This window comes from Pristiophorus japonicus, chromosome 3 (assembly GCF_044704955.1).
Source record: "Pristiophorus japonicus isolate sPriJap1 chromosome 3, sPriJap1.hap1, whole genome shotgun sequence".
Lineage (NCBI taxonomy): Eukaryota > Metazoa > Chordata > Chondrichthyes > Pristiophoridae > Pristiophorus > Pristiophorus japonicus.
In genome coordinates, this window is record NC_091979.1 from 67413473 (window position 1) to 67425626 (window position 12154).

The following is a 12154-nucleotide window of genomic DNA, read 5'->3' on the forward strand; positions in this document are numbered from 1 at the left end:
GTTGGAGTGAATGATATCCAGCAGCCACAACACTTCATGCCCAATAAACCTGTTAACAATCCGTACCCTGGGGTGAGGATGGGGGGGGAGAGGATGCACTTGCGCTGGGGTAAAGCACTTTGGTTGGGGGAGGCATGCACTTGGACTGGGGTATGGCATTTTGGCTGGGGGAGGGAAGTACTTGGACTGGGATATGGCATTTTGGCTGGGGAAGGAAGGATATACTAGCTTTGGAGGGGGTACAGAGACGATTCACTAGGCTGATTCCGGAGATGAGGGGGTTACCTTATGATGATAGATTGAGTAGACTGGGTCTTTACTCGTTGGAGTTCAGAAGGATGAGGGGTGATCTTATAGAAACATTTAAAATAATGAAAGGGATAGACAAGATAGAGGCAGAGAGGTTGTTTCCACTGGTCGGGGAGACTAGAACTAGGGAGCACAGCCTCAAAATACGGGGGAGCCAATTTAAAACCGAGTTGAGAAGGAATTTCTTCTCCCAGAGGGTTGTGAATCTGTGGAATTCTCTGCCCAAGGAAGCAGTTGAGGCTAGCTCATTGAATGTATTCAAATCACAGATAGATAGATTTTTAACCAATAAGGGAATTAAGGGTTATGGGGAGCGGGCGGGCAGGTAAGTGGAGCTGAGTCCACGGCCAGATCAGCCATAATCTTGTTGAATGGCGGAGCAGGCTCGAGGGGCTAGATGGCCTACTCCTGTTCCTAATTCTTATGTGCTTATGTAAGGCATTTTGGCTGGGGGAGGGTTGTACTTGGACTGGGGTACAGGACTTTGTCTGGCCTTTGCTGTCTTCTGGGGAGCTCTGTCCTCTGTCGCTTCAGGAAGTCAAAGTGGACCGAGTTACAATTAGCAAAGTCAGTGAGATCTTGAGATGGGCGGTTCCAGTCACACATTCCTGTGAAACATCAGGGTGTGGCTTATCCTCCAAGGGAAACAAACAGAAACAAAGGGTGGAGCATGTTGGCAGTACAAATAAAGGCGTCCTTATTTTATAATAGATCTTCCGTGACACTACGCACGGTGAGTTGAAGGTTTTGTAAGAACAAAAGTGTTGTGCCAAGTATCAGCATTGTGGGCAGCCCTTGAATATGGGGGTGGGGCATAATCTGAAAGGTTTAGTGGTTGCTGAGATTTGCATTAGTGGGAAAGGATGAACAGGGTCTAGCAGCCATTTGGGGGAAGGGCCCAGAAGATTGAGACTTGAAACTGTCCTTGGCCCCTTTCAAATCTAGATCAACATCCCTCTACTACCTTGCTTCCAGCTGTTAGCTTCTTTCCTCACATCTTACAATTTTTTTTTTGTTCTCCAATATCACTTCCCTCTCCCTACAAGGCTTTCTCCTTTGTTAGCTGGTTCCAGTTTTGCATCATTTTAGTCTCAAATTTGTGCAAGTTGAGGAATGTGGAGAACAAATTTCTGCAACCCAATTTAGATGAGATGGAAGAATGGCCCAAAAACTGGACTATGGTGGTGGTCACTTTCTTAAGAGAGACTTGTATTTATATAGCGCCTTTCGTGACCACCGGATGTCTCAAAGCACTTTACAGCCAATGATGTACTTTTGGAGTGTGGTCAGTCTTGTAATGTGGGAAACACGGCAGCCAACTTGCACACAGCAAACTCCCACAAGCAGCAATGTGATAAGGACCAGATAATCTGTTTTTGTTACGTTGATTGAGGGATAAATATTGGCCAGGACACCGGGGATAGCTTCCCTGCTCTTCGAATGGTGCCATGGTATCTTTTACGTCCACCTGAGAGTGCAGTTGGGGCCTCGGTTTAACGCTTCATCCGAAAGACGGCACCTATGCAGTGCAGCATTCCCTCAGCACTGCACTGGAGTGTCAGTCTAAATTTATGTGCTTCAGTCCCTGGAGAGGGACTTGAACCCACAACCTTCCAACTCAGGCGAGTGTGCTATCCACTGAGCCACAGCTAACACGTAACAGGATTATTAGGCTGTATATCAGACAGTGTAAGTGTGAAATATTTCAACATTTTTGAGCTCTCGTAAATGGATTTGTTAAATACAGCACATTGTATAAAGTCTCAGATTTCATTCCCACTCTGGCCAATGAATTGATATAAATCAAGGATGCAATAGGAGTTCTTTGTACTTGTGTCCAAGAGAGTCCATGAAAGGCGCTATATAAATACAAGTCTCTCTTAAGAAAGTGACCACCACCATAGTCCAGTTTTTGGGCCATAACGCTTGCTTCCCACTTCTGATCACTGTGCAGCAATCTAAACTGGAAGGTGTGGAGGCCAGTTGAGGTACAATATCAGGTTGGATTTGATGCCGCCCCACTCACACAAACACACATTTAAATGGTCTGTTAATTACTATCAAGGCTCACACATGAAGAATGGTCTCTATTGTGAAGTATTGGACACAAACCAAAATCGATAGGGCAATGCCCCAGTGTGAATCACTGCCTTCAGGAGAGAATATTGGAAAAAAAAAAATTTGTTCATTGTTTTAAAATTTAGCTGCAGTTGAGGTACTTTCCTAAGAATTATGACCTCTAATTTTATTACTTGGTGAATGTTGTAAGCAATGTAATTTAGATTGGCGGTCCTGTAATGGCTTATCAGTAGTAAAATAACTAACTTAGATACAGCTATTTATTATATAAAGATCTTACCATTGCTCTTCACATTAGATCTGCAAAATGGAACTGCACAGCAATATTTTCTTTGTTTTATTTTTTATAAGTTTGTCTGGTACAGAAATAAAATTACCATCTGATTTTATGGTCATTGCTGGTCCCTTAACAAAAGTTCTGGTGAAAACTTTAGCAAAAGATGAAGATAAACGCCAGCAGATCAACTTCAGCATGGAAGAAGAGGCACACTCCCTTTGCCAGGACCCTCTTCCAAGGCATCTAAAAGATCATCTTCAAACTCTGCATCGGAAAGGAGTTTCTCATTACAAAGTAATCCTTCCCTGGATGAGTATTTTGCCTGAAGGTACACCTGAGAAGATGGATCATAACCAAATAAAATGCTATTCAAATCTCCTAAATGAATTAATAATTGCAAATCTCAAGCCTGTGATTATTCTACACGACAGTGACATCCCTCAAGGGCTGATTGGGAAGTACGATGACTGGGAGAATGAGGCCCTGATTGATTTATTTGTGGACTACGCGCGGTTTGCTTTTGCAGCTTTTGGAGAAAAAGTTGAAACCTGGATAACATTTGATGATCCTTCTGAGATAATAAAATCTAAACACAAGAAGCTACAGAACACAAGATCTTCAGCAATCAAGAATATAATGCTTGCCCATGAAAAGGCTTACAAAATGTATCACAATGAGATGGCATCCAAAGGTAAGGTTTTCTTGCTGCAGGAAATAGATAATGTGTAGAAGGTAAGCTTTCAATTAGTCATTTTACTTGCTTATAGATACGGAATTTGAGTGCAATTAAAATCAAGCTCAACAACTTCTTAGGCAGGCAGCCCCTCAGAACCAAGGATGACCAGCAGATTGGAAAACTGCAAATGTAACGCACCTATTTAAAAAAGGAGACAGACAAAAGGCAGGAAACTATAGACCAGTTAGCCTAACATCTGTGGTTGGGAAAATGTTGGAGTCCATTATTAAAGAAGCAGTAGCAGGACATTTGGAAAAGCAAAATTCGGTCAGGCAGAGTCAACATGGATTTATGAAGGGAAAGTCATGTTTGACAAATTTGTTGGAATTCTTTGAGGATGTAATGTACAGGGTGGATAAAGGGGAACCAGTGGACGTGGTGTATTTGGACTTCCAGAAGGCATTTGACAAGGTGCCACGTAAAAGGTTACTACACAAGATAAAAGATGGGGGTAATATATTAGCATGGAGAGAGGATTGGCTAACTAACAGAGAACAGAGTCGGGATAAATGGTTCATTCTCTGGTTTGCAACCAGTAACTAGTGGGGTGCCGCAGGGGTCAGTGCTGGGACCCCAACTATTTACAATCTATATTAACGACTTGGAAGAAGGTGCTGAGTGAAACGTAGCCAAGTTTGCTGACGATACAAAGATGGGAGGAAAAGCAATGTGTGAGGAGGACACAAAAAATAGACGGGCTAAGTGAGTGGGCAAAAATTTGGCAGATGGAGTATAATGTTGGAAAGTGTGAGGTCATGCACTTTGGCAGAAAAAAATCAAAGAGCAAGTTATTATTTAAATGGAGAAAGATTGCAAAGTGCCGCAATACAGTGGGACCTGGGGGTACTTGTGCATGAAACACAAAAGGATAGTAAGTGATCAGAAAGGCCAATGGTATCTTGGCCTTTATTGCAAAGGGTTTGGAGTATAAAAGCAGGGAAGCCTTGCTACAGCTATACAGGGTATTGGTGAGGCCACGCCTGGAATACTGCGTGCAGTTTTGGTTTCCATATTTACGAATATGGAAACTAAACTTGCTTTGGAGGCAGTTCAGAGAAGGTTCACTAGGTTGATTCCGGGAATGAGGGGGTTGACTTATGAGGAAAGGTTGAGTAGGTTCGGCCTCTACTCATTGGAATTCAGAAGAATGAGGTGATCTTATCGAAACGTATACGATTATGAGGGGGCTTGACAAGGTGGATGCAGAGAGGATGTTTCCATTGATGGGGGAGACTAGAACTAGAGGGCATGATCTTAGAATAAGGGGCCGCCCATTTAAAACAGAGATGAGGAGAAATTTCTTCTCTCAGAGGGTTGTAAATCTGTGGAATTCACTGCCTCAGAGAGCTGTGGAAGCTGGGACATTGAATAAATTTAAGACAGAAATAGAGTTTTTTAAACGATAAGGGATTATGGGGAGCTGGCAGGGAATTGGAGCTGAGTCCATGATCAGATCAGCCATGATCTTATTGAATGGCGGAGCAGGATCGAGGGGCCGTATGGCCTACTCCTATTCCTATTTCTTATGTTCTTCCACACTAAAAATGAGTTCTCGGGTGACTGATGAGTCCAATGCGGGACGTACAGTCTCTGTGACAGGTGGGCAGGCGGTGGTTGAAGGGGCAGGTAGGTGGGGTTGTCGTGCATTCCTTCTGCTGTTTGCGCTTGGCTTCAGGTTGCTCCCTGTGAAGACTCGAGGTGTTCGGCGCCTTCCCAGATATTTCTCCACTTTGGGCAGTCTTGAGCCAGGGATTCCCAGGTGTCGGTGGGGATGTTGCACTTTTTCAAGGAGGCTTTGAGGGTGTCCTTGAATCACTGTATTGCGGCAGTTGGTGAGAGGGGAGCAGTCTATAAAAGGCCCAGCGGGAGATCGAGAGCCAGCGGCAGTTGGTGAGAGGGGAGCAGTCTATAAAAGGCCCAGCGGGAGATCGAGAGCCAGCGGCAGTTGGTGAGAGGGGAGCAGTCTATAAAAGGCCCAGCGGGAGATCGAGAGCCAGCGGCAGTTGGTGAGACGCGGGAGCAGTCTATCAAAAGCCCAGCGGGAGATCGAGAGCCAGCGGCAGTTGGTGAGACGCGAGAGCAGCCTATCAAAAGGCAGCTACAGCGGGAGAGAAAGCAAAATAGAAGTAGAAAGTAATCAAAAAGTGACGTCACAGCCAATGAGGTAAGTGATTGGCTGGTGATTGGTGAGTAGCTTTTCTTTTATTTTTTATATCAGTAAGTGAACTGTAACATTGTTATTACCAATTTAAGGGTATCTAAGGTGAAGACATGGCAGGAGGGCTCGGCCATGTGATATGCTCCTCCTGTACCATGTGGGAACTCGGGGACACGTCCGGTGTCCCTGGGCGCTACGTGTATGGGAAGTGTATCCGCCTCGAGCTCTTGACGGTCCGCGTTGCGGAATTGGAGCTGAGGGTGGATTCACTCTGGAGCATCCACGATGCTGAGAATGACGTGAGTATCACATGTAGTGAGTTGGTCTTACCGCAGGAGAAGGGTCCACAGCCAGATAGGGAATGGAAGACCAGCAGGAAGAGCAGTGCAAGAAAGATAGTGCAAGCGTCCCCTGTGGTCATCCCCCTGCAAAACAGATACACCGCTTTGGGTACTGTTGGGGAGGATGACTCATCAGGGGAGGGCAGCAGCAGCCAAGTTCATGGCACCGTAGGTGGCTCTGCTGTACAGGAGGGCAGGAAAAAGAGTGGGAGAGCGATAGTGATAGGGGATTCGATGGTGAGGGGAATAGATAGGCGTTTCTGCGGACGCAACCGAGACTCCAGGATGGTATGTTGCCTCCCTGGTGCAAGGGTCAAGGATGTCTCGGAGCGGGTGCAGGACATTCTGAAATGGGAGGGAGAACAGCCAGTTGTCGTGGTGCACATTGGTACCAACGACATAGGTAAAAAAAGGGATGAGGTCCTACGAAAAGAATTTAAGGAGCTAGGAGCTAAATTAAAAAGTAGGACCTCAAAAGTAGTAATCTCGGGATTGCTACCAGTGCCACGTGCTAGTCAGAGTAGGAATCGCAGGATAGCGCAGATGAATACATGGCTTGAGCAGTGGTGCAGCAGGGAGGGATTCAAATTCTTGGGGCATCGGAACCGGTTCTGGGGGAGGTGGGACCAGTACAAACCGGACGGTCTGCACCTGGGCAGGACCGGAACCAATGTCCTAGGGGGAGTGTTTGCTAGTGCTGTTGGGGAGGAGTCAAACTAATATTGCAGGGGGATGGGAACCTATGCAGGGAGACAGAGGGAGACAAAAATGAGGCAAAAGCAAAAGACAGAAAGGAGATGAGGAAAAGTGGAGGGCAGAGAAACCCAAGGCAAAGAACAAAAAGGGCCACTGTACAGCAAAATTCTAAAAGGACAAAGGGTGTTAAAAAAGCAAGCCTGAAGGCTTTGTGTCTTAATGCAAGGAGTATCCGCAATAAGGTGGATGAATTAACTGTGCAAATAGATGTTAACAAATATGATGTGATTGGGATTACGGAGACGTGGCTCCAGGATGATCAGAGCTGGGAACTCAACATCCAGGGGTATTCAACATTCAGGAAGGATAGAATAAAAGGAAAAGGAGGTGGGGTAGCATTGCTGGTTAAAGAGGAGATTAATGCAATAGTTAGGAAAGACATTAGCTTGGATGATGTGGAATCTATATGGGTAGAGCTGCAGAACACTAAAGGGCAAAAATCGTTAGTGGGAGTTGTGTACAGACCTCCAAACAGTAGTAGTGATGTTGGGGAGGGCTTCAAACAGGAAATTAGGAGTGCATGCAATAAAGGTGCAGCAGTTATAATGGGTGACTTTATTATGCACATAGATTGGGCCAGCCAAACTGGAAGCAATACGATGGAGGAGGATTTCCTGGAGTGCATAAGGGATGGTTTTCTAGACCAATATGTCGAGGAACCAACTAGGGGGGAGGCCATCTTAGACTGGGTGTTGTGTAATGAGAGAGGATTAATTAGCAATCTCATTGTGCGAGGCCCCTTGGGGAAGAGTGACCATAATATGGTGGAATTCTGCATTAGGATAGAGAATGAAACAGTTAATTCAGAGACCATGGTCCAGAACTTAAAGAAGGGTAACTTTGAAGGTATGAGGCATGAATTGGCTAAGATAGATTGGCTAATGATACTTAAAGGGTTGACTGTGGATGGGCAATGGCAGACATTTAGAGACCGCATGGATGCATTACAACAATTGTACATTCCTGTCTGGCGTAAAAATAAAAAAGGGAAGGTGGCTCAACCGTGGCTATCTAGGGAAATCAGGGATAGTATTAAAGCAAAGGAAATGGCATACAAATTGGCCAGAAATAGCAGCGAACCTGGGGACTGGGAGAAATTTAGAACTCAGCAGAGGAGGACAAAGGGTTTGATTAGGGCAGGGAAAATGGAGTACGAGAAGAAACTTGCAGGGAACATTAAGGCGGATTGCAAAAGTTTCTATAGGTATGTAAAGAGAAAAAGGTTAGTAAAGACAAACGTAGGTCCCCTGCAGTCAGAATCAGGGGAAGTCATAACGGGGAACAAAGAAATGGCAGACCAATTGAACAAGTTCTTTGGTTCAGTATTCACTAAGGAGGACACAAACAACCTTCCGGATATAAAAGTGGTCAGAGGGTCTAGTAAGGAGGAGGAACTGAGGGAAATCTTTATTAGTCGGGAAATTGTGTTGGGGAAATTGATGGGATTGAAGGCCGATAAATCCCCAGGGCCTGATGGACTGCATCCCAGAGTACTTAAGGAGGTGGCCTTGGAAATAGCGGATGCATTGACAGTCATTTTCCAACATTCCATTGACTCTGGATCAGTTCCTATCGAGTGGAGGGTAGCCAATGTAACCCCACTTTTTAAAAAAGGAGGGAGAGAGAAAGCAGGGAATTATAGACCAGTCAGCCTGACCTCAGTAGTGGGTAAAATGATGGAATCAATTATTAAGGATGTCATAGCAGCGCATTTGGAAAATGGTGACATGATAGGTCCAAGTCAGCATGGATTTGTGAAAGGGAGATCATGCTTGACAAATCTTCTGGAATTTTTTGAGGATGTTTCCAATAAAGTGGACAAAGGAGAACCAGTTGATGTGGTATATTTGGACTTTCAGAAGGCTTTCGACAAGGTCCCACACAGGAGATTAATGTGCAAAGTTAAAGCACATGGGATTGGGGGTAGTGTGCTGATGTGGATTGAGAACTGGTTGTCAGACAGGAAGCAAAGAGTAGGAGTAAATGGGTACTTTTCGGAATGGCAGGCAGTGACTAGTGGGGTACCGCAGGGTTCTGTGCTGGGGCCCCAGTTGTTTACATTGTACATTAATGATTTAGACAAGGGGATTAAATGTAGTATCTCCAAATTTGCGGATGACGCTAAGTTGGGTGGCAGTGTGAGCTGCGAGGAGGATGCTATGAGGCTGCAGAGCGACTTGGATAGGTTAGGTGAGTGGGCAAATGCATGGCAGATGAAGTATAATGTGGATAAATGTGAGGTTATCCACTTTGGTGGTAAAAACAGAGAGACAGACTATTATCTGAATGGTGACAGATTAGGAAAAGGGAAGGTGCAACGAGACCTGGGTGTCATGGTACATCAGTCATTGAAGGTTGGCATGCAGGTACAGCAGGCGGTTAAGAAAGCAAATGGCATGTTGGCCTTCATAGCGAGGGGATTTGAGTACAGGGGCAGGGAGGTGTTGCTACAGTTGTACAGGGCCTTGGTGAGGCCACACCTGGAGTATTGTGTACAGTTTTGGTCTCCTAACTTGAGGAAGGACATTCTTGCTATTGAGGGAGTGCAGCGAAGATTCACCAGACTGATTCCCGGGATAGTGGGACTGACCTATCAAGAAAGACTGGATCAACTGGGCTTGTATTCACTGGAGTTCAGAAGAGTGAGAGGGGACCTCATAGAAACGTTTAAAATTCTGACGGGTTTGGACAGGTTGGATGCAGGAAGAATGTTCCCAATGTTGGGGAAGTCCAGAACCAGAGGTCACAGTCTAAGGATAAGGGGTAAGCCATTTAGGACCGAGATAAGGAGAAACTTCTTCACCCAGAGAGTGGTGAACCTGTGGAATTCTCTACCACAGAAAGTAGTTGAGGCCAATTCACTAAATATATTCAAAAGGGAGTTAGATGAAGTCCTTACTACTCGGGGGATCAAGGGGTATGGCGTGAAAGCAGGAAGGGGGTACTGAAGTTGCATGTTCAGCCATGAACTCATTGAATGGCGGTGCAGGCTAGAGGGGCTGAATGGCCTGCTCCTGCACCTATTTTCTATGTTTCTATGTTTCTATGTTTCTATGTTTCTATTTCCTCTGCCCACTTGGGGCTTTCTTGCCGTGTCGGAACTCCGAGTAGAGTTTTGGGAGTCTTGTATCGGGCATGCGGACAATGTGGCCCATCCATCGGAGCTGATCGAGCATGGCCAATGCTTCGATGCTGGGGATGTTGGCCTGAGCGAGAATACTGATATTGGTGCGTCTATCCTGCCAATTAATTTGCAAGATCTTGCGGAGGCAGCATTGGTGGTACCTCTCCAGTGCTTTGAGGTGCCTGCTGTACATAGTCCATGTCTCTGAAGCATATAGGAGGGCAGGTATCACTCAACAATATCAGGGACAAAGCAGTCCGCTTAATCAGCCCTACATTCATCAAACTATACATCTGCCCTCTATCAACGGCACACCCTGGGACCCTGCTACTCTGTCAAATCTTGGATTTAGAAGCGCAATGCATTTTGACCAAATTTACGCTGATAGAAAAATAGGAAAATTCTGAAAAGGAAGCTCAAAGTACAAAATGAGTTGGGCAAAGTATGCAAGTGAGAAGAGCGATCGCAGATGAAATTAACAGAGCAAATAAAATGCTGGACTATTGTAGCCAAAACAGCAGAGTACAAGCCAGAGAAGTCATGTTAAAATATAGGTAGTATGCTAGTCAGACTGGTCATTAAGACACAAAGCTGACATTCAAGCACTGGAGGAGGTTCAGAGAATAGCCACTATTCTCATTGTGCCCCCCCAACAAGTTCCTGATTTTCCCTGCTACACCCCCACCCCTCGAGCTCCTGACCTTCTCTCCCAAGGATCCTGGTCTCCCCTGCCTCCGAGCTCCTCTCTATCCCCTGTAAGATTTAGGATCACAGATAACTCACAGATACTCTTAGGAGTTATAAGGCAATTTATTAAGGGACCGATAGTTCAAATATAGTCAAACACAACACACTTAAACTTAGTAGACATACGACCATGATGACTAGCTGTTATTAGTCCCGATCAGACAGATGGCTGGTGGTACAAACAGTTATTGGGGGTACTTGTGCATGAAATATGAAAGGATAGTATGCAGGTACAGCAAGTGATCAGAATGGCCAATGGAATCTTGGCCTTTATTGCTGAGGGGATGGAGTATAAAAGCAGGGAAGTCTTGCTACAGTTATACAGGGTATTGGTGAGGCCACACCTGGAATACTGCGTACAGTTTTGGTTTCCATATTTACGAAAGGATATACTTGCTTTGGAGGCAGTTCAGAGAAGGTTCACTCGGTTGATTCCGGAGATGAGGGGGTTGACTTATGAGGAAAGGTTGAGTATGTTGGGCCTCTACCTATTGGAATTCAGAAGAATGAGAGGTGATCTTATCGAAACATATAAGATTATGAGGGTGCTTGACAAGATGGATGCAGAGAGGATGTTTCCACTGATGGAGGAGACCAGAACTAGAGGGCATGATCTTAGAATAAGGGGCCGCCCATTTACAACAGAGATGGGGAGAAATTTCTTCTCTCAGAGGGTTGTAAATCTGTGGAATTCGCTGCCTCAGAGAGCTGTGGAAGCTGGGACATTAAATAAATTTAAGAAAGAAATAGACAGTTTCTTAAACGATAAGGGGTTGTGGGGAGCGGGCGGTGAAGTGGAGCTGAGTCCATGATCAGATCATAGAAACATAGAAACATAGAAAATAGGTGCAGGAGTAGGCCATTCAGCCCTTCTAGCCTGCACCGCCATTCAATGAGTTCATGGCTGAACATGCAACTTCAGTACCCCATTCCTGCTTTCTCACCATACCCCTTGATTCCCCTAGTAGTAAGGACTTCATCTAACTCCTTTTTGAATATATTTAGTGAATTGGCCTCAACAACTTTCTGTGGTAGAGAATTCCACAGGTTCACCACTCTCTGGGGGAAGAAATTCCTCCTCATCTCGGTCCTAAATGGCTTCCCCCTTATCCTTAGACTGTGACCTCTGGTTCTGGACTTCCCCAACATTGGGAACATTCTTCCTGCATCTAACCTGTCGAACCCCGTCAGAATTTTAAACGTTTCTATGAGGTCCCCTCTCATTCTTCTGAACTCCAGTGAATACAAGCCCAGTTGATCCAATCTTCTTGATAGGTCAGTCCCGCCATCCCGGGAATCAGTCTGGTGAACCTTCGCTGCACTCCCTCAATAGCAAGAATGTCCTTCCTCAGGTTAGGAGACCAAAACTGTACACAATACTCCAGGTGTGGCCTCACCAAGGCCCTGTACAATTGTAGCAACACCTCCCTGCCCCTGTACTCAAATCCCCTCGCTATGAAGGCCAACATGCCATTTGCTTTCTTAACCGCCTGCTGTACCTGCATGCCAACCTTCAATGACTGATGTACCATGACACCCAGGTCGCTTTGCACCTCCCCTTTTCCTAATCTGTCACCATTCAGATAATAGTCTGTCTCTCTGTTTTTACCACCAAAGTGGATAACCT

At 45.4% G+C, this 12154-nt stretch overlaps 1 protein-coding gene across 1 annotated transcript in view; it reads left to right on the forward strand.

The window, feature by feature from the left end:
- The first annotated feature begins 2695 nt into the window (after window positions 1–2695).
- LOC139253950 (lactase/phlorizin hydrolase-like) overlaps window positions 2696–12154 on the forward strand; it is a 118221-nt gene continuing 108762 nt past the window's right edge. The window contains exon 1 of the mRNA XM_070873607.1: window positions 2696–3356. Within this exon, the coding sequence (XP_070729708.1) occupies window positions 2696–3356 (661 nt within the window). The remainder of the gene's footprint in view (window positions 3357–12154) is intronic.